The sequence below is a fragment of the Leptopilina heterotoma genome, unplaced genomic scaffold (genome assembly GCF_015476425.1).
Source record: "Leptopilina heterotoma isolate Lh14 unplaced genomic scaffold, ASM1547642v1 Lhet_62, whole genome shotgun sequence".
Classification (NCBI taxonomy): Eukaryota; Metazoa; Arthropoda; class Insecta; order Hymenoptera; family Figitidae; genus Leptopilina; species Leptopilina heterotoma.
This window is the reverse complement of record NW_025111146.1, coordinates 610450-634587: the sequence shown is the minus strand read 5'-3', so window position 1 is coordinate 634587 and position 24138 is coordinate 610450. Positions and strand designations below refer to the sequence as shown.

At 32.0% G+C, this 24138-nt stretch overlaps 1 protein-coding gene across 1 annotated transcript; it reads right to left on the bottom strand.

Annotated features, from left to right (window-relative positions):
• Positions 1 to 17314: 17314 nt before the first annotated feature.
• LOC122509744 lies at positions 17315 to 22263 on the bottom strand. Its single transcript, XM_043623976.1, has 2 exons — positions 20368 to 22263; positions 17315 to 17392 (listed from the first exon to the last, which is right to left on the bottom strand). Exons 1-2 carry the CDS (start codon positions 22261 to 22263, stop codon positions 17315 to 17317), a joined length of 1974 nt encoding a protein of 657 aa, XP_043479911.1.
• Positions 22264 to 24138: the final 1875 nt, after the last annotated feature.

Sequence of the window (24138 nt, the reverse complement as noted above, 5' to 3'; positions counted from 1 at the left end):
AATAATTCATGTAAATAATAAATAATTTATTATTTATAAATTATAATTATTTAAAAATGCAGCAGCTATTAGAAAATAGCATTCTGCAAAAAAATTCTATCATTGAAAAATCAATGATAGGCGAGAGAAATCCGCGTCTTTAAATAGATTCGCAGATGATAGACAAGAGATATCCGCGTCATTAAACGGATTCGCAGATACACTCTGGTCTCGCGACGAATCTCTCGATACTTATATACACTGGAGTCGCCGTGTCAGTTGCGAGAACGGTTACAGCGTCCCTCTTTCGGCGGAGATAAGAATTGTCACGTAAACTGCTAAATCGCTTTACCGACCGCCTTATTATACCCGCAGTTTACGTGACAATTCTTATCTCCGCCGAAAGAGGGACGCTGTAACCGTTCTCGCAACTGACACGGCGACTCCAGTGTATATAAGTATCGAGAGATTCGTCGCGAGACCAGAGTGTATCTGCGAATCCGTTTAATGATTCGCGTCTATCATCTGCGAATCTATTTAAAGACGCGGATTTCTCTCGCCTATCATTGATTTTTCAATGATAGAATTTTTTTGCAGAATGCTATTTTCTAATAGCTGCTGCATTTTTAAATAATTATAATTTATAAATAATAAATTATTTATTATTTACATGAATTATTAAAAATAAATAATTAAACAAATAAATATATTAAACAAAAATTATAAACATTAATTTTTTATTATTATTATTTAATTAAAAAAAATTTATTTAAAAAAATTTTTTTCTCTTGGTTGCCAATATTCGGCCAATATTGGACCAATATTGACAACCGATGATTGGCGATGCCGTTACATCCCAAGCATCAGCCCATATTGGTCCAATATTGGGAGTCAATCGGCGCCCAGCACGGCAACCAATATTGGACCGATATTGGACCGATTAAAGTCTATTGGCAATTTCTCACTGGGTTTGCTATTAAATTGTTAATGCGTAAAATGACTAAAAATTAGTAGAAATTTTTAATAATTTTATTTAACTTAAAAGCATCAAATTGCTACGCATTGATACCAAAAATGTGGATCAAATTACTAATTGATACAAATTTTGTATATCAATTTAATCGGATTTGATATCAATTCGATACTTCCAAGAAAACTGTGACTTTTAGTGATTACTTTTTACTAATTTAGATCTTAGAGGGTTTTTAATTATCGTAGCGAAATAAGTTGATTTAAATACTTTTTAACTCAGAGTTAATAATATAATTATATTCGAGATGTCTGATGACTAAAATTCTTAACAATTCAATTATCTGCTTGATAAAATAATTAATTATGATAATAATAATTTCCGTGTATTTTGTAATTATTATTTTTGAACCAAAATGGAGACAATATTCTCTAGCAGCTATTAGGTATACTCGTGGCATGTATTGTGGGAACAATTGTCGAAAGTAACACTTGTCGGAAACAAAGCAGTCTCTCGCTAGTCGTAAAGCACCCGCGCCGCGAAGCGTTCGGCTCGAAATAGCGAGTATATCGTGGAAGCAAACAGGTCGTAGATTCCCACTAAAATAGGACCGCGAGGGAGAGTGTGTATGTACAGTAAAGAGAGCGTGCGAGAGAGAAAGAGAATAGCTTTATATACAAGATAGGCAGATGAAGGAAGGGAAATAGAGAACGAGTGGGATAATATTATGGTTTCATTGAGGCACTCGAGTCACGTTAACGGAGCTTCCTATTTCGCCAGTCAGCCCGCGGTCTTTTGTTGCACAGCTACTCGACCGGATTGCGCCCTCAGGATCTATCCATGATCCGTTTTTCCTCAGTATACATATATATAGATATAGTTCATTTTCCTCTTTTTTTCTTTACTCACGCGCTATTGCTTACTTCCTTTCTGAATTTTTACCCCCTCCTTCCTTTACATCTATTTCTTCCTCCATCACGTTTTCCCTTTTTCTCCTGTTTTTTTTCTTTTTCCTTTTTACCGATAGTCTTTTCGACAAACCTCTTTTTAACATGGGTCAAACCGCACGTTTTTGCCGAGGAGCGCGTATTATCCATCCGTTGGCTGATTTATTTTCCTTCCTTCTTCTTCTGACTGCTTTTATTTGCCACGAACGTCACTCTCTTTCTCTACGCGGATATTTCATTTGTCGGGGTTCTCTCTTTTTCTTTTTTTATATATATATATATATATATATATATATATATATATATATATATATATATGTCGCCATTCGTGAAATGCGCGTGATAAGCAAGAGAATTCGGCCGCACAATTACGCTCCCTCTTTTTTCCCTTTTTCTCCCGTCTTTCTTTCAAGTTTTCTTTTCACTTCAAAAAAAAGGGAATTGATACGTGATGAAAAAAATATTTCGAAATACGAAGAAAAATAATTTTTGATAGTTATTGAAAATTATTATTTTTAATTTATTTAATTATCGTTTTCGTTAACCAGTTTCGTGGTTGTATTTAAACAACTGTTTATATTAATCATTTAATTAATTTAAATCAGAAAACTTCCTTTCTCACTTAAAATCATTTAAATGTTACTAAATAAAGATAAACCTGTTATAAAAAATACAATTAATTTGCGATATTATAGTTTAAAACTATTTTAATATTTAATGAATTTAGTAAAGCTACGTTATTTCGTATCCTACCCAGGCGGAAAAGTCGGACGAATGTCGGAATTTACAACCGGCTGGGATCCGCGCCCGTACAGACCGCAAGTACCGACGGTCTGTACCGATTCGGATCTGAAAAAGCAACCGGCGCGGTACAGATTATGCTCCGACTGTCGGAACCGTCTTCCCACTATTGTCAGTACTGGCTCGGTACTGGATTTCTTCCGCCGGCGAATCTTATTCTTCTGCGGCGTCGGAAGAATGACGGATATGTTTAGTCTGTACTGGCTCGGTGCTGGGCCGGATCCGACTGCGGATGTCGTCATTTATTGTCACATTATAAATCACATTATAAATTTATTTTCAATAAATGTGTCATAACTAAATAATTATTACAATAATTAATTGCATTATTTTAGAAAATAATGATTAATTAATAAATGAATTTAATCAAAATATTAAGTAATTATTTATTAAGAGTTTTTTCAAAATTAGGCAATTAAAAAAATTTGTTGTGCACTTATAGTTTATAATTATTATAAATAAATTTATACTATTAATATAAATTTATTATTATTGAGATATTATTAATTAATATTATTGAGAATTAATAATAAATTATTAATATTAATAAATATTAATATTCATGTTAATAATTTATTATTAATTCTCAATAATATTAATGTTAATTAATAATATCTCAATAATAATAAATTTATTATTATTGTGATATTAATTAAAATTATTAATATTATGATGTTCAATATTATTATATTGAGATACAATTATTTAATATATTAAATAATAATAAAAATATAGCTGTAGCATTGACGCGTAGTTATTCGACAAGTTTTATTTCAGCTTGTGACACTTGAGAGTATTTAAGATTTGAGAGTCCCATGCGAGCGTAGCATAGTGGTTAGCGTGCGAGATTTCGGTGCGTAAATATTCGGTTAGGCGTAGGTTCGTACCTCCAAGCGTTAGGATTTTTCAAATGTGTATGTAATAACAAATTACGTTTAAGTGTATAAAAAAATAAAAAAAATGTGAAAAAGGGAACTGTCAATGAATTGTCATCAGTATTTATCTTTTGCAATTAATTATTATTTTTTTATTGATATTTGTTGAAATTATCATTTGGATCCGATCCGGTTGTCAGTCGGTAGAATGCCAGCGCTCGGCTGGCTATTAAATGAAAAATCCACGGTCGGTAGAGTGCCAGGTCCCAGCCGGTTGAATTATACACGGAACGGCTTCTCCCGGCCGGTCAGCGGGCGGTAGAATGCCAGTTCCGAGCCGGTTGCCAGCGCGCTCCTGGCCTAGTCACTATTCGGTAGAATGCCCGTTCACATTCGGTTGGCAGGCGGTTCCGAGCCAGTACAGTTACACCGGCGTCAGTACGGGCTAGGATCCGCGCCGGTTGGAAATTTCCGCCTGGGTAGTATCAAAATGAGGAGTATACACAACTCAATTTGAGTTGCAACAAAAATAAAACTGTGTTTTTGTAGCTCTATTTATTCTTGCTACTTTTGACATATATACACTACCTCCGTGAGTATCAGGACGCCCCTTTTTTCATGAGTGGAAAAATGCTTAAAACGAAGAAAATAAGAATGACAAAAATTTTTCGTATTTTTTTCCTGAAAACTAATGAAATTATGAAAAGACTGACACCTGATCGAAGAATTTTCGTTGACTATTCTGTCAGATACAGAAAAAATACTGGATTTTGCATGCTTTTCGTAATTTTTTAATTTCTCGAAAACTATTTAACTTTTTTTTAGCGTTCTTGGTCTTGTTTCAATCTTTATTCAATGTAGATTCTAAATTAATTAATGGTAATGTGATATAAATTTTTCCAAAAAAATTTTAAACTGTGAAAGTCGGATAAAAAAATTTTGAAAAACAGATTGACACTTTTTCAAAAAAAAAATTTTTTTTTAAATTAAATAATTAGGTAATTAAAAAGAATTTTTGAATTTTAGTATATCTATGAAATGAACATATTTTACAATGACCTTTTTGACACTTTAATGTTCATGATAATTTTTTGAATTTTTTTAATCCTACTTTTACGGTTTCAAATTTTGTTGGAAAAATTTATTTCACAATACCAGGTAATAATTTAGATTCTATATTAAATAGAGATTAAAACAAGACCAAGAGCGCTAATAAAAGTTAATTAGTTTTCGAGAAATTAAAAAATTACGAAAAGCATGCAAAATCCAGTATTTTTTCTGTATCTGACAGAATAGTCAACGAAAATTCTTCGATCAGGTGTCAGTCTTTTCATAATTTCATTAGTTTTCAGGAAAAAAATATGAAAAATTTTTGTCATTCTTATTTTCTACGTTTTAAGCATTTTTCCACTCATGAAAAAAGGGGCGTCCTGATACTCACGGACGGTAGTGTATATCAAGCGGGAAGTTCGTTGTTGAGGTATAATAATGTGCACTGTCGATTATTATCGAGTACACATCATTAGAATACTCAGCTGTCGATAAATCCGGTGGTACTCAGGAGAGGGTTTCTACAGTTTCCCTCTCCTCTGGCGAGAAAAACCATTAGACAGGAGGTCCAGGCAAATGCGAGTACTTCTAATTTCAAGTCGTTCCGTAGACCCAACATTAGTGTTAAGTTGTAATATAAGACTACACGGAAAAGTTTTTGGGTGAGCTGCTGTTTCACGATTAGAAAAAAATACTTCTCACAATTTGGGTGCTCCGCTTTCTCTCTTAAAAGAGCTGTGCTGACCGCACTGGGCGAGCAGCACCCCCAGCATGGTGTGCTGCTCTATCAAACTGGGGATGACTCTCTACTTTAGTTAAAGTCACGCAGCGGCAACCACAACTGATACAGCTGCTAACCTAAAAACTTTTCCGTGTAATTGTAAAGAAAAACTCTTCGACGCGGACGTTAAGACACCAGGGGGTCGATTCTGTAACTTTCCCACTCCCACCTTCCACTCTCACTTCCCACCTGCTACTTCTTACTCCCACTTTTACTTCCCACCTTCCACTTGTAACACCCACTTCCTACTCCTACTTCCCTCATTATGTATTTTTCACTTCCCACTCTCACTTATTATCATCCACTTTCACTTCCTAACTTCTATTTTTTACATCTTCTTTTCATTTTTACGCTCTATCTTCCATTTTTCACACCTTCTTTACACTCATACTTCTCTCACTTTCTACCTTGCACTCATAATCGTTAATCAAGTATTTTTATTTAAGGAGGAATGGTATAGAAATTCAAAACATTTAGAATCTTTTGATATTTTGGGAAATGATTTGCTTTTATATAATAAAATGACCCACCAAATTTCAGAATTTTTCACTAAATAGTTTACAAGTTAAAAATTATTTAATTTAACATTACCTCTTATGGGGAAAGCACGAATTTGCATGTTTATCATTAAAAATTTAATACTTAAAACATTCAGATTTTTTTGCAAAAATTGTATCTTGAAGGTCAAGATTTAAGCTTTATTAATCACGAAGGTTCTTTTTTATTCACTAATTAGTTTAAAAGTAATTAATTAGTTTCTGGAAGAAAACTAATTTTATGACAGACAAACAGAGAAAACGTGGCAACACTGTATATAAAGTCTCACATGTGACAGCTGTTTAGTGGTACATAGAACCAAGAGATGGCGCCAAAGGTACCAAAAATGACAAATTTTCATTATTTTTAACTACACAAATGCAAATCATAACAAACCACAACACTTGACACTGTTACCAACGATCAAAAAACAAACTACTTGCATTGCGACGTTGTCACGATTATACGCTCATTACAAATTGTTATTTGACAATGTTTATAATTAATAACATTAATATTACAGCATAATAAGACACATATATACGTAATAATAGCATTTTTTCAAAGTTTGCAATGGAATACTCGATAAATCCAAAAATAATTTTTAGAAAATTTCAGTAACTTTTATTTTCTTAGGTTTTAAATTCGTACAGACAGTAACAAAAATTATTCTCTGCTTTTATAAAAAAAATTAATTTGATTAATTTATTATCTTTTCCCTATTTAATATATACTTTTTAATATTCATTGATGTTTACTTTTATGATTTCAATAAGAAAAACTGCTATATATAGCTTAAATAAAAAAATTACAAATTCCCCTAAATGTCACAAACTTTTGGCCCGATAAGGTATACCATTCCTCCTTAAAAGTGGGAGTGGTGTGTGAGAGTAGAAGTAAAAGTGGGAAGTGAAAGTGTAAAATTTGAATGAAAAGTGAGAGTAGAGTGTGAGAGTTAAAAGTAGAAAGTGAAATGTGGCAAGTCGAAAGTGGAATGTGGTAAGTGAGAGTTGAAAGTGGAATGTTAGAAATGAAAGGTAGGAGTGGAATGGGGGAAGTCAAAGTGGGAGTGGAAAGTGGGTGTGTGAAGTGAGAGTAGGAAGGTTACAGAATGTGGAAAGTAGGAGTAGGAAAGTGGAAGTTAGGAGTAGAAAGTAGTAAGTAAAAGTGAAAGGTAGGAGTACAAAGTAAATAGTGAAAGTGGAAGGTAGGAGTAGAAAGTGGGTGTGAAAAGTGGAAGGTGGGAAATAGAAGTGGAAAGTGGATAGTGGGAAGTGAGAGTGGGAAGCGGAAGGTGGGAGTGGGAAGTGAGAGTGAAAGGTGTGAAATGAAAGTGGAAGGTGGGAATGGGAAAGTTACAGAATCGACCCCCAACCAGTAAAAGCTTAAGACTGGTCTATAAACAAATAAATTTAATTTAAAACTAAAAGATGAATGGAAGTACGAATTATATTAATCCTTAAAGCGCAAACTGGGTGTTTGCACCCTTACTCAGCCTTTTTACTTACATACATAATTTTTTTTAGTTAAACCACATTTTTCCATCTTTCTTCGAATACAAAATTTTTTTAACTACTAAGAATAAATAAATTACCATGAAACTTATTTTTCTTCAAAATAGATGTACTGAGCTACCTATGATAATTTTGCTGGAAGATAATATCAAATTCCAGCTTGTGGAATACACCACTTTAAAGTCCATAGGTGTCGAACACCCATTTGTCCGTTTTAAGGATGTTTTATGAAGTGTGCACTTTAAGGGTTAATTCAATTTGCAATTAGTTTAAGTTGTGATTACTTTAAAATATAATTATTCTAAGATATAATTTATAAAACTATAACTATACTACAAATAACACAGCTCAACAAAAAAACGAAAAATTTTTGCGCCTGGGTTTATATAATGATTTTTCTATTTATTATTCACTGAAATAAAGAAAAAATATTTATATTCTTTTTAAAGTTTGCTTTTGTAGTAGTTGCAGACATGTTAAGGGGTGACATCTAAGTAACTCACGAAAATTAGGCATATTTTTAGGAATTTTTTTTGGCTCAATGAAATGGTCAATTAAAAATCTGTAGGGGAGAGTGGGGTAAAGGCACTAGGTTTACATTTATTGATGTATATTTTTTAAATTAAGCAATTAATTTATGAGGTCTTTGTTTTTCATTATTCTAAAACTAATCAACAAGAAATTTTAATAGTTGTTATTTAGTATATTATAATTATAAATACATTATTTAATGAAATTTAAAAACATTGCAAAAAATGCCTTTGCCCCTTTGCCCTAAGCAGAGCTGGGTAAAATGGTTCTTTATTTCTATTTAAAATACAAAATGCCAAATAGATTCATAAAACCTATTTAAAATTTAAAATGGAAAATAGTTGTCTGTTTCTTATTTAAAATGCAAAATGCAAAATATGTATTTGAAATAGGTTAATATAAAATGCAAAATGGTTTTTAAAAAATTTTTATTATAAGATCTAGAGTATCCTGACAGTTCGAAAATTTTTTAATTTTAATATGCTTGTTTGCTTTTAAAAGCAATTCCCACAAAGCACAACATTTTTCAGTAAGTTTGCAGCAAGTTCGCGGTGCAAAGTTCGGAGGTTTGCATGGAAAGTTTGCAGCAAAGTTTATGGACGTATAAAAATGTCTGCCCGATTTAAAGTTTGCAATGCAAACTTGCTACAAGTTTTCACGGAAAACTTACAAATAATTTTATAGCAAACTTGAGAATAATTTGCCGCAAACTTTCTAAAAAATCTCAACGTTAACGTATCTCAACTGTCATAGAAAACTAATGCGCAGACATTTAAGTTTAACTTTGCCATGCAAATTTTCAGCAAGTTTGCATTGCAAACTTTAAATCGGGCAGACATTTTTATACATCCATAAACTTTGCTGCAAACTTGACATGCAAACTTCCGAACTTTGCACCGCAAACTTGCTGCAAACTTTCTGAAAAATGTTGTGCTATATGGGTTGCTTTTCAAAAATGTCGTCTCCCATGGACCTTTTTTTGAACGTAAAATCATTCCAGCGTGGCTGAAAAGTCGTTTGACAGGAGCCGATGATGGAAGGATTGTATTGTACTTACAAAAAAGATCTTTGATTTTTGATAACGCATTAAGGGTCTGTCCAGTCCCACGGCGGCGTGAAAAAGGAAAATGAAAAGCGTTTAGCCAATAAAAACATTCGATTCAAAGGAAATAAGAAGATTTCCATTGTAGCATAAGTTCCTATTATCTAACGCTTTCCGCTTTCACGCTGCCATGGGGGTGGACCTTTAATTGAAAGGTTTTAATTCAGCAGTGAAAATTTGCATTACTATTGAATAGTACTGAAAATGGAAATGGAATTTTAAATGGAAAATAGGTTGTAAATCTATTTAAAATAGAAAATGCAAAATGGTTGTTTCATTTCTATTTGAAATAGAAAATAGAAAATGCCATTTTTCATTTCAAATAGGTATTTCAAATAGATTCATTTCAAATATTTACCCAGCTCTGGCCCTAAGCGACGTTTTCGCTTAGGGGTCGTCCATAAACTACGTTACCAATTTGGGGGGAGGGGGTCATGTACACAACTACGCTTTGTAACGGGGGCCGGGGGGGAGTTTCTTCAAAGTAACGTTACGCTTGTAAAGAAGACTTATAAAAAACTGCGCAGTATATAAAGTGTATTTTACCTTTTTTTATTATTGAATTTAGGGTAGTGGCACCAGTGAAAGAACATTTAAGGAAATGTATACTTTCGATATTTTTTATTTTTAATTGACATTCTTGAATTTCCTTTTAAACATATATGCAATGAATAGCAAAATTTTTAAAGAATTTGAAGCCTATGATACAGTTTTTGTAAATATAACATAAAATATAAAATTTTAATCAAATATTGAAAAATGTCCATTTTACCAGTGAAAGAATGTTGACCAGTAGAAGAACAGTTGTATTTTCTAGTAAAAGAATAAATCAAATTTATATTATTAAAGTGTCTAAAAATAACAAAAATTATATGAAAAACGCTACAAATATTCTGAAACAATTTTGCAACTTACTATTATTAATATTTTCCTAATTACGCAACCAGAAATAATATTTAATTGCACCTGAAACTTGTAACCTTTTTTCTGTTTATGCTTCATTCATTTGTAATGTTCATAACCCACTAAAAAATTAAAAAATTATTTTCAGAAATAACTTGCATATTGAATCTATTTTTTATAATAAACTATATTTTGAAGAAATAAGGATCTAAAAAATATTTTTTTTATAGTGTTAAAAGTTATAATTTGTGAAATATCGTAATAAATAATCAATTTGTTCTTTTACTAGTGTCAATTCAATCACTGGTGCAACTACCCTATATTTGTCTTTTACATTGTTTGAAATTGTTACACATTTATTCGACAGATGAATTTCCTGTAATTCATGATTTCGCCTCATTTACAGAGGATTACCTCAGTGTTTAACAATCTATAATTTTTATTTTTTGTACTTGGTTAAATATTTTATAGAAAAAACTTTATTATATTCTAATATATTACATTATCTTATTTTAAAACTACGCTGTATGAGTTAAAACAGTATTACCTGTGCCAAAAAAATTATTACTAAGTCTTATTTTGCATTGAATTTTCAATTATAATATACGTTACTTTCCTTGGGGGAGGGGGGTGTAAAAGAAAATCAACGGTTGTTGACGAAGGGGGGAGGGGGTCTAAAAATGAGAAAAATTGGTAACGTAGTTTATATGGACGACCCCTTATATTTCTAAAAGGAAGCCTTAAAAAAATTAACAAGTGATATTTATTAGTATAATATTTACGAAACATAAGGTTAACAACATATTATTAAAAGAATTAAACTATTTAAATGAAAAATAAAAACTTTTAGTGATTTTAACCTTATATTGTGAATTACTACATAGAAAATTCGAATATTCAATTTTTTTTAACCAAATTATGTTCAATATTGCTTTTTCCCCACATAACAAACTTTTTTTTTACTTTAAATTAAAAATATTTAGATACAAAATTAAACTAAAACACCACGCCAGTTGTGTAGAGAAATATTTAATTTATTTACATGTTACGTTTTTAAAAATTAAATACTTAAACTTATGTTTTAAAAAATAAAAGTTTGTTCAGTAAAATTATCATTTTATTTTTGCAAAACAATTTTTTTGTTATATTTCTTAAAATGTTTGATGTTTTTAGGTTTTTCTTTTTTTAATCAATTGGTTTTAATTGCATTGCAACTTAATTTTTAATACTAATTGGAATAGGCAGAAAATAAAGGAGATATTTTAAAAAACGTCTTTGCCCCGCATAGCGCCTTTGCCCCACTCTCCCCTAAAGTACGTTTTATACCATGAGTATTGATATGCAAAATATATTTTTTCAAAAAAATTTAATTACAAAATGGCTGCTGTGCAGCATTTTATTGGAAGGCGTCTGTTTTTTAGGGTTCTATGGCCGGACAACTAACGTCCTCAATTTTTGATTTGGAAAAAAAACCAAAATGTTGTCATTTTCTATACATCAACAGCTATCGACACACGTAGGATTTTTTCGATATTTTGATTTTTTGCAAAATGGTGCGTGATTGAACAAAAAAGTGACAATTTAAAAAAAAATTCACAAAATTGTTGATAAAAATAAAAGTAAGTAATATAAAAAAAATCCTACGTGTGTCGATAGCTGTTGATGTATAGAAAATGACAACATTTTCGTTTTTTTCAGATCAAAAATTAAGGACGTTAGTTGTCTGGCCATGGAATCCTGAAACGAGACGCTTTCCAATGAAATGCTGCACAGCCACCATTTTTTAATAAAATTTAAAAAACATATTTATTTTGCACATTAATACTCATGAAATGGTCAATCAAAAATCTGTAAAGTATGTTTTATTACGTACTTTACAGATTTTTGATTGACCATTTCATTCAGAAAATTATAAATTTTCAAAAATATGGTAAAAACGTTTTCCTCCCTGGTGAAAATTTCGGACTAATTCCGGATTAAATATGGACAGATTAGTACGGATTAGTCCGAAAATTGTACGAAAAAGGTCCGAAAATAATCCGCGATAGTCTGATATCAATCCGAATGAAAACCTGAATCCGAAAACACTCCGGAGTAATCCTGAATGTCTACGAATTCAGTCCGTAATTAGTCCGCAACAATCCAAATTTATGACCGGTGAAGAATTTTTCAAAAATAAGTACGGAATTATCCGATATCGATATGTAAAGAATACGGAATCAGTCCGCCACAATCCGAGTTTAATCTAGTTAAAAAAATTTAATCCGCAAAATGTCCGGAGCAATCCGAACTCTGTAAGCTAGAAACTTAATACTAAATTTTGCGCCTACAGAGCGACCTGAAAATTAGAAGTACTCGCATTTGCCTGGACCACCCGTCTAATGGGTTTTCTTGCCAGTGGAGAGGGAAACTGTAGAAAGAAAAGGTGTTTTAAAGTGGTTTTTGTGTACGACAAAATACATCATGTTTTTTTCAGAAAAAGTGAGTTTAAAAACCCGAAAATTTTCTCTTTTTTGCGACAGTGTATGGACCCTGCATGGCAATATTGCTGCATGACTTAAGCCACGGGAAATTGGTTTCGTTTATCTAGTATGCCAGCCGCCCTCGTATTATCGGTGCTTAGTTCGGCTTCGAAAAATTGGAAATAAAAAGATGCTTCAAAAGTTTTATCGTTTCAGGTTAAATTTGAACCGTTTAATGACATTTTTTTCAATCGCTCTTAAGCCGCATATATTGATCCCTCTTCTAATCTTATGTATATACATATTGTGCTCGCTTTTTATTACAATAGCCTTCTGTTATATAAATCACATATATTAATATGTGAATATAATTTTATAATATATATAATCGATAACATGCAAATATTGAATATAATTTAAAGTAGGGGAGACTGGGACTAAATGTTAAATTTTGCAAAAATGTTTTTTTAGTCAATAAATCCGCTTAGATGGAAATATATATAGATCAATATTGTAGGGCAACTTATCTTCAACAACTTTTAATAAAAGAGTTTCTGATATTTTCGCGTAAAATTCATGTTTTGTCCTTTTTTCAAAATTTTGTTTTTTTTACATTTAGCCCCATGCTGGTGCTAAATGTTAAATTCTATTTCTAGCCTACTAAAACAACTTTCTGATAGGTGTTAAGAGTAGTAGATTAGTAAAGTATGCGTAAAACAGGTAATTTAGTTAATAAAACAACTGTGTTTATTTAACAATAGCTTTAGAACATTTATAGAGTTAATAAATTAAAATTTCAAAATAAAAAAATTATGGGTTTATTTCACGTGAGCGATCTTGTTTTTTGACCGCGTAGTTGCCTAATGTAAAATAAATCATTTTTGAACATATAAACCCGAAACAGACGAAACAAGTTGTAAATCCAGATGTTCATTACATGAACATTTTGCTTCCTCTTTACGATCAGAAAAAAAAATTTGCTTCCTCGTGGAGGAAACATTAACGATAAATATATTTCATTTTTAATACAATTTAACATTTATAAAATAAAGTGCATTCGTCTTAATATAAAGAATAAAATTTTCACACTAAAAAAAAAGTTTTACTTTCAGCCTCTTTTTGAGGCTGAATTTAAGGTGTAAACGGAGTCAGCCCCGTTAAACAAGGACAGACTTATGTGAAATACATGGGCTGAATTTAAGGTGTAAACGGAGTCAGACTTTTTTTTCCTGTGTTCTTATACAGTAATATGAATCTAAATAAACAAAAAAATTTTTAGTAAAAAAGTGAATTTTTCAAATTTGATTGTAATTAATTCTATAATTTTCAATAGAATATATACTTTATATACATCAATCGATTCGTCTTGATGCAAAGAATAAGATTTTTGATTTATTTTTCAATAAATAATAACATTTTATTGTACAGGAACATGATTTTTAAGAAAAAATGAATTTTTATTAATAGTGTAAATTTTTTGTCTATAATTAATTTTAATTCTATAAATTTAAATACAATATATACTTTATATATACCAATCGATCCGTATTGGTGAAAAGAATAAGATTTTAGAAATAAATGAGTAAGATTTTCTTATACGGCAACATAATTTTGCGGAAAGAACTCATTTTTTGATAAAAATGCGAATTTTTCAGCTTTAATTGTGATTAACTCTGTAAATTCTCATACAATTTATACTTTTTATATACCAATCGATTCGTTTTGATGCAAAGAATAAGATTTTATTATATATTAACTTCAATAACCAACTTAGAAAAATTTTTTTAAAAAAAAAAATTTTTTAGAAAAAAGTCAAAAAAAATTTTTTTTCTGAGAATTTTTTTAAGTCTATCAATCCATTTCGAGATATTTTTATGATAAATACCTGGTAAATTTTAGCCAAATTCGTTAAAACCTCTTCGAGTTATCGTGTTCACAAAAATCGGGATCCACACACACACATCTATACATACATCCGGACAATTATTCAGGGGCTTAAATAACATAGTCCTATATAGAAGAAAATTTGTTAAAAGGATTTTTAAAAATTTTGTAAATTAAACGACTACAAAGCTTTCTCACGAGGAAGCAAAATGTAAAAAAAAACATGAAAACAATACCTATTATTTAACATTTAGTCCCAAGGTGCGTTTTTGGCTTTGACAACAACAAAATCTGACTAAAAATATTCAGCAAATACCTTTAGGTATTTCAGGGGACCCAAATAGGCTAAAATACTTATTGTGATGAGAATAAATTCAAAAAATATACTTAAAATTTGAAATTTTCTTTGACGTAAAAATTTACAAATGTAGGGTCAAAATACACTTTACATTATGAACACGACAAAAACAAACAGAATGTCACATGACTATGGACATTTATTTAGAGTGATAAGACAATAATCAAAACTGCAATGCTCTAACTATTTCCGTTCGAAAGATAATGAATTTTAACTGTTTGACTGTTTTCTTTTAGCCCTAGTCTCCCCTATTATTTTTTAGGGGTAAAAAATTGTATTAAATAATAAATAATTTAGTAGTTGATAAAAACTTTTATATTTATATAAATATTCAATAAATTTCAATTATGATTTTTTTCGAAAATATAAATAGTACCTAATTGAAAAAATAATTTTAAATAAAATTGTAAATGATATTATCGAGTTATTTTGCTCTTGCTTTTTAACGAAAACATTTATTTATTGCCATCTTTTTTTATTTTAATGAATGGAGACAAATCTATTAATTCAAATATCGAATGCGGTTTATATTTTAAATCTCTTTCAATAACGCTTTCGATTAAAAGCGGACAGTATAACGTGGATTCTCAATTTAACGCTGAATTTGTGTCAAAAGGATACTCACAACAAAATTGACATTCAAGAGAAAATAATATTCAATAGAAAGAAAACTTTCTCACACTTTTCCAATGATTTAATGTAAAAACAAAATAATAGGCAGAGATTATTATTTTTGAAAACTAATGAAAAAGAATTTATAATGCAATTTTTTTTGTTACTGAAAAATTAATATACAATTATTATTTTCCAAAAATAGCTAATAAACAAAAATTATAAATTATTTAAAAAAAAGACGAAGATAATTTTAAAAAATTTTAATTAACGGAAAAAAAATATTTATTTCAATTTTTATCGAAATTTTTTTTCCTTTGAAAACTGACCACAATTAAAATGAACAATAGTTGTACAATGTACAAAATTTCATGGATTACAAAAAGTAAAGAATCTCTGTTGAAAAGAGAATTATATTAGAATGGGAAACGAATTTTTAAATTCAGGTCAAGTGGGATTCTGTAAAGAGAAAAAATTTTAATAAGAACCTAGTAAAATTGACATTTTTCTGTCGTTACAATTAGAGAAAATTTATTACAAACTGTTGAAATTGGAAATTTTTTTTTTTGCTTTACAAAAACTAAAGCAGTAAAAACTTTTTGATGTTAATTTGGTTGCGATAATAAACATTGACACCTCTGGGAATTATGTCAAGTGCACTTTCCTTTTTTTACGACTTCACGCATTAGAGGAAAAAAATATGAACAGGATTTTGTAAAAAAATGCGAAGGTAAAAGGAGACCGAAAAAATGCTGAGGTGCTTTGGGGTTAGTTACATTTACACCAATACACATGTGTTTTTATACTATTTGCGTTCTTTTGGAGCTTTTGCCTTGCCCTCCTCCCTCCCCCTTCTCTTTCTTCATCATGCAATTTTCGTTTTCCCATGTAAAAGTTTTTTACAAGGTTTTCATCTCCGACCCTCTTCTTGAAGGAACTTAGAGATACCAAAACGTACTTCCCTTTCATTCGAGGCACAGGCCAATGCCCAAGAGAGTCTTTCTTTCGATCTTCAACAGAATATGGAAGCTACCGTTATGTCTGAGTAGAATCCCATCCCTCCCCCACACCTCTTTTTTCCCTGTTCGTATATGTCGAAAAAATCGAAGAGCATACAGCGAAACTCAAATCCATAATTCATCTGAATTGTTCCGTCTGGACCAGTCTCGTTTTCAATATCAGAGTTTTCACATTTCCCTTTATCAAAATTTAAAACCATGTAAAGTACAAAATATTTTCACTCAATAGATATGATTTTTGAACAAAAATTATATTCGAGTCATCGCAAAATACATTTTGTAAAAGTTTTGGATTAATATTCGTTGAAGATTATTAATTTAAATTAATTAACTGATTTGATTTGGAAAAAATAATTTAAGATTTAAATAAATTTTAAATAGATGATTGAAAGAGTATTTCAATTTATTTATGAAATGATTCAAATCTGTGTAGGCATTGCGAATTTTCTATTTACGATTATTTTCTTACTTTTTTTTGGAAAAGCATCTGTATTAATTGAATTTCCAGAACTGCAGCATATACTATTTGGTTTCCTGTTGCGCGCCAGTTAGTGGAAAACATGAACAAATTAATTTTCGCAAAAAGCTTTTTATTTTTATTGTTCACAGTCATTTAAAACTCCTGACAATAAAGTTAATGAAAAAAAGTAATAACAATATATGAATTTAGTCGAATGAAAATTAATTTTTTGCAAATGAAATTTGGACAATAGTTTTTTATTAAGTTTATTTCGCGAACAGAATTTATATTACTCTTTTGAGGATATAAAATAAATTTCACTATTTGTATAATTAAACAATTTAGAATTTAGTATAATCTACCTTATGGTGTTATTAAAGTTTAATTGCGGTTTTTACGACTGAATCGTTTGAATATTATTCGTATGATTAATACAATTGTCGTTTATATTTTAATAATAATAGAAAATAAACAATATTATATATATATATATATATTATGCGATATTCTTGTCAAAAAGAGCTTTTAATTAAGATTTCTCAACATTGATAATTTCACGTCTCGTCGTTGGGAATATTTGAAGGGTCTGCGAAGAGTCGTAGACTGTCTGCATACGAAAAATTTTAATTAAGAGAAATATACCTTAATTAGAAGATAAAGATCGATATAATGTAGAATTAAAGGAAGCAGGAGTTCTTTCGCTTGAGGCGACTTTTTACATATATAAACCTATTTTAAAAAGAAGATAATTCCTGTGCATGAATAAGAAAAAGAAGATGAAGAAGAAGCAAATGCCAATGGGCGCTGTCGAATTTTTTCACTCGTCTTTTTCCATGTCGATGATCCGGAACGATTTTCACGCCCTAGTCGTCCAAAGACTGCAATTAACACTGATAACGATCAGTTATAAATGCGTTTATAATATGCCCCTCACGCTCACGATGCTCGTGCTTGGCATTTGCGTGGAACGTTGGAAATTACACAGGTGGTCGTTGCGCCTCTCTCTCTCTCTCTCTCTTCATTCCAAAGTTTCGAATGTCATGCGATACTCCTAACGAGAGAGGGAGGATGCCCCGCGGTCCAAATTTTACATAATATCCCTGACCACGTATGTAATGGCACGCTGAAATGTGCATTTCACGTAAAATGCATATCGGCTGATCGTTCCTGCTTTTGTAATCGAGCTTTACCTATACGTGATGGACGTACGATGCGATATACGAAACAACAGTGATCCATTGGGAAATTGCGTGATTTTAGATGATTAGTCATGTCCTATCAAAATTAGTTCACTTTTAGAATACGTAAAACATGTTCATTTAAACCAGATGGTTATTGTTTCCGATGAAAAATATTTATTTTTGACAAAATTTCAGTTGAAAAAGTATTAAACTTACAAATAAAAGAGAAATCTTTATTAATTAGTTCAATATTTTTTTTTCTTTTAAGTTTATTGAATATTGGAAGCAATTCCCTAAAAATTATTCACTCGAATATTTTGCATCCCAATAAGTATGAAGACTAATAATTATATCAATATACCTGTAAGTATGTACTCTAGAAGTATAATAGTTAGAAAGCTGGATTATAGGAAAACTGTTACTAAATATGCTCAAAAGAGGCTTAATCTTTTTGAGTATGATCCAAAGAAGGTTGTTCCTTAAAGGCATACCGAGCTTAATCTGCTCGGTATGGTTCTAAAAAAACGCTTTCTAGATAGGTGTCAGTTCTTAGATGTTTCATTCCAAGAGGCACCTAAACCTAAACTACCTAAAGACGATAGCTAGTCATAGAGCCTGGTTACACCGTAGCAGGTCAAGTAGGAAAGGGTAAATTAAGCTGGAGAAACAGAGGAATAGGTACCTCTTTACTGCATCCTAAACAAGGCGATTCCTAAAAATTTATACATACAGAAGAGGCGTCTTCTGAACAGTAACACCAGAAAGTTTACTTAAAGAATGTTTCAAAATAGTAATTTCAGAAATATAATGTCGTTATTGATGCTAATAAAATTCACCTCCATTCAAATGCTAAAATTAATTCAAAAATAAAAATAATAATAAATCATTGAAAAATAAATATAATGCAAAGAGAAACTTCTTTTCTTTTTCTCTAACAATTAAAAGTCCTGATCTCAAATTTTTCATAAAGTCATCTGCACACAGAACACTACCATTACGTGAAAAAATTTCCTAGGCTAAAAGTGTTTCTTCCACCTAGCAGAAAAATTCCTGTCGACAAAAAAATTCTTTTAGTTATTGGCTAGCTCTGGGAAGGGTGAATTTGTGCCAATATTGACTCAATGAACGTACGTAAAGAATGTGATTCCGCAGTAGAATCGTTCTCGAACGTTAGAACGAAAGCGAAACGAAAAGAAGCGGTTCCAGCATACCCTAATTTTCAACAGTCCTCTCCCCCAATTTTTCGAGCGTGATGCAAGCGAAGGGTGATTCTAAGGATTTTATATTTGGTAGATTCGTGCGAATGGGGTCGTGTCGTTGGGCGTGAGGTTGCCTTTGGGGAGTGGGTGGCAAGAAAGTGAGTGAGAGAGAGGGAGGTTCTTCGAGAGCACTCTGTGCTTTCAAAAGCGAGAGAGCTAGTTTAGTCAACTTTTTTCCTCTACGAATTGTATTGTCGATAAAATTGATTTTCGAAAATAACTTTCGTCAAATATAGAAACTTTTAAAAATTGCAAAATCTTGTTTATGAAAGAAACTTTAAGCAAATAAAGAAATATAATGATATTTTTATTTTAAGAGATTAAAGCCATATCTTTTAATAGAGGTTTTTGGTTAAAAATAATAATTGTTGAAATTAAATTAATTGGAATTATTCAACTTCCGTTAATTTTTGCCACGAGGTTGACACACTGGGTCATTTTTACCCAAAATTTATCTGGATGTTTTTGACTCATAATTTGTGTCCTTGTAGATATTAAGCAAACATATGTATATGTATTTAAAGCTAGGGACCTTAGCTAACTACTTATGAAGAAACTAAATTGATTCCATTGACTAGAAAAATTTTATTAAAAATTCAATAAAGTGGGCATTTTTCTAACAAAGAAAATTTTGGTTCGGTTGTGGGCACTCTTGAAAAATCAAATAAAAATGCAAAAAGATTAACTAAGTAACCATTCATTAACTACGTACACCACAATCATCCTTACGTAAGGATGATTTTATCTAATTTTGACATTACTTCCTCCCCATGTAAGGACATATAAGATTTCTAACACTGAACCTCAGCAGCACAGTTCTTCTTCTTCTTCTTAAATGACTTGTGGCCTTGCCGAGTGTCAGAACTATTAACGTAAGAAGAATGAGAAATATGTTAAGATTAGTTATTGTTTTGTGAAATCCTTGGTTAAAACTTGTAGATAGGTCTCTCCAGCAAGCAAGCGGTGGGAACCGTATTTATATGTAGAACTGGTTCCAGTGATCCACAGAGGTCGTTCAGACCAGCGGGTAAAGTCAATTATTGGGATAGTTAAAATAAGGGATTGGATGAATATTTTGGCTGTAAGTTAAATAATTAAATAAAATGATGATTAAATGTGAAAAATTTTCCCAGCTCTCTGACCACTTGCTCATTGGGTGAGAAAACGAGCTCGTCGACGTCTGCCGAGTTGGGAACTGAATTAGGAAATTTACTGTGCGAAAATCTCATAAAGTCATGTCTTGCTGGTGCATAACTTGGGCAATCATTTAATAAATGAGTAAGGGAACGACGTTCTTCGCCACAATCGCAGCGTGCCGCTCCAATCCAATTTATTCTTATCAAATGGTCACTCGTTAGAGTGTGACCTGTTCTCAATCTAGTGACCACGTTTATCCAACTCCTCGGAAGGTTGAGATCCAGAAACCAGGGCTTGGCTGCTTTAAAGGATACTCTTGAGAAGTATCTGTGCTCCGTCAGGTCCCTCTCTGAGTATGGCCAGAGATGGGAAAGCCATGCTTTCCTGTCCGGAGCAAAGACACTCATTCTCAGGTCATCGCGTGGGAGTTTAAAATGCATTCTGTTATTATTATTTGAGATGTTAATTTCACGGCAAATTGCATCGATATATTCATTGCCCAAAATGCTATTATGTGATGGGATCCAGATAAATTTAAAAGAGGGAAGAGTGTTAGGATCGGAATTTGTATATAATAATTCCAATATTCTGTATATGATATATGGGTTGTTTTTATATAGTAGACAGTTCCTGAGTCTCTGGACGGAGGACAATGAGTCTGTGATTATAAGAGTACGTGATATGTCGTGTTCAATCGCGTATGTGATTGCTGTGTAGATGGCATAGAGTTCAGCTGTTAGAATCGTGATGTATGGTTGGAGAGGAGTACATTGTGTGTAGTTTGAAACCTCGTCATAGAAAGCCGCTGTAGACAATCCATTTGCAGGGTTTAAAGACGCATCCGTGTATATAGGACAGTAGCCATCGAACTCAGACGATAGGATCTCTCTAAAGAATATCTCAGGTGTATTATGGTCTTTGAGGAGTATGCCGTTAGAGATATCGCACACAGGAGAGAATGATAAGACCTCCCAGGGCCAGTCAAAATAAGCAGGTCTAACGGATCTAAAACCCATGTCCAACAAAGGAACCATCTGTATATAAGTTGGAACGAAAAGTATTTTGTTGTATGCTTTTGATTGTGATGGAATTTTTAGTTTCCTGTTAAGGGTATGCAAAAGGGGATTTAGCAAGTTGTCAGACCACGAATAATTACGAAGGATAAACGAGTTCGTCAGGAATGTTCTACGAAGTGTTAGAGGGGGCTCGCCTGCCTCCGACAGAAGAACCGGGATAGATGTTGATTTCATACAACCCAGTGCCATTCTGAGGGCTGCAGACTGCACCCTATCCAGGCATTTTAGGGAGGTCATAGCAGAATTAGCGAAAAGTGGAGAACCCCAATCTAGAATAGCTCTTATTAAATTCCTATAAACTGTCAAGGCCAGCATGGGAGAAATGCCCCATGTGGCCCTTGTTATAATCCTGAGAATACCCAGTGCCTTCGTTGCTTTATTAGCTATCATCTTTATATGCGGTGTCCATTTTAGTTTCCGGTCCAAAAGTATGCCCAGGTGTTTCATTGTAGGATCACATATGATCGAAGTGGAACCTAGCCTTAATGCGAAGTCTTCATAGGATGTTCGAGATTTTGTGAAGATGCAGCAAACCGTTTTTTGCGGGGCGACGTCCATTCCCAGTGTTTCAAGCCAAGCAGACAGACTCTCCAGAGCCGCGGAAACATCGGTGGAAAGATTGGCGACAGAAGAGAATTTTACATAAAGTAGAAGGTCATCAGCGTACATGACAGCCTTCATGTTAGGTGGAAGATATTGTTCCAAATCTCTCAGATACAAGTTAAATAGAAGGGGTGACAGGACTCCACCCTGAGGGACTCCAACACCACAGACTTTTGAATCTGATCCGTCAGCATTAAAAGAAACGTACCTTTTTCTCGTCATGTGATTGATGAAGTTTACCATACAGGGGTGGAAATTTAAATCCCTAAGCATTGTATTTAAAATAAGGGGGCGAACGTTATTAAAAGCACCCTTAATATCGATAGAAACTGCCAGAGTATGCTCTGAATCAGCAAAGCCGATCAGGGTATCAGTGACAAAAGTTGCAACACAATCAACCGCTGATCTTTGCTTTCTGAATCCAAACTGGTAGGAAGGAATCAAGCCCCGACTCTCCACATCGTGTTCCAGGCGTCCTTGTATTAGTTTTTCAAAAACTTTTGATAGAACCGAGGTGAGAGCAATGGGCCGAAACCCCTTTCCCCCGGGTTTCGGTAGAGCTATAACTCTGGTGTATAACCACGAAGATGGAAAAGAGGAATGAGCAGCACAGTTACTACACTGAAAAACTGTTGGTAGAGCAGTTCCGCTATTGACTGTTGTGCAGCGCTACTTAACTTTAAACTCACAGCTCTATCAAAATTAGGCGAGTTGCTCTCCTAAACTTGACTACCAATGGCGTTGGCGAGCGGCTGCTTGACAAAAAGGTCAGCAGCTCTATCAAAAAGGAGAGTTGCTCGCCCAAAAAGGAGAGTAACTCGCCCAAAAATAAAGTGAGCTGTGCGTTTCTTTTTAACGCAGCAGTTCACCGCATTGGGCGAACAGCTCTCCTAACAGTTTTTCAGTGTAGCTACGAACGACGCATAAAAATCAAAGTCTTGTTATATTAATTTCCGTGCTAAACTACGAAACTTTTAAAATTCATAAAACACTATTAAATGTTGTAAGGAATTACTTATGATTATATCGACTACGATATTTCACGATTTGTCAAGAATAAGAGTGGTGTCCACAACCGAATCAATTTAGGTGTTCACAACCAAACTTTACCATCATTTTGAAACATCATGAAAAAAAATTTGCTTGTAAACATGGTTGTGATACTTGGTATTGGAGCACAAAATATAACATATTTACTGTGTAAATACGCATTGAACTTATCATTTTAATTAATTCACTTTGATTTGTTGAATATTTAACAATGTTCAAAAATACATTTTTGTTATATTCAACGTGTCGAAAAATTAATTTATATATAGTAAAAAGCACAGTTGTCTAATCACTTTTGTATTTGCATCGATAACTACGTTTGGTCATAACACACACGTGGCATTTGTCAGATTAGAAAAATCTCATTTCTGTCAAAAGTTCTGCGGGGGTGTCCACAACCGGACCATGCCCACAACCGAACCTTTTCCCCTACATTGCGTACACAGGGGTGACACTGCTGCAGTTCCCATAAGAATAAACTAACCTGAGAGTTGACCGTCGCCACTGGTGGCGCTGGCTGGACATTGGACCGATATTGAGTGAAATGCATGGGATTGCAAAGAAAAACTTAATTTACAATCATTAATATTAATTTGATGGTATTCATTTGTACATAATATTGATTCAGTAACTTTTTAGCATATTTTATAATATCAAAAACTTAGAAAAAGTGTTCAATATTTTATTTATAATGAAAATTGTGCAACAATTAATGGCGCGAAATTCAAATTAATAATATTATAATTATTTTCGGTTATTTCAATTATTGTTATTAGCTATTGTTCAATAATATTTTACCAGTATAAATAGAAATATTTTAGATAATTTATTTATTATAATATTATTTGGTATTTAATTTGAATTTCGCGCCATTAATTGTTGTACAATTTTCATTATAAATAAAATATTGAACACTTTTTCTAAGTTTTTGATATTATAAAATATGCTAAAAAGTTACTGAATCAATATTATGTACAAATAAATACCATCAAATTAATATTAATGATTGTAAACTAAATTTTTCTCTGCAATCCCATGCATTTCACT

Excerpts from the sequence above, each read along its gene's own strand:
- LOC122509744 (XM_043623976.1), bottom strand. The coding sequence starts at position 22,263 with ATGACGAGAAAAAGGTACGTTTCTTTTAATGCTGACGGATCAGATTCA. Across the intron at positions 17,393-20,367 it reads TCTCACCCAATGAGCAAGTG|ACAGTCTACGACTCTTCGCA; the intron begins GTCAGAGAGCTG and ends TTTCGTATGCAG.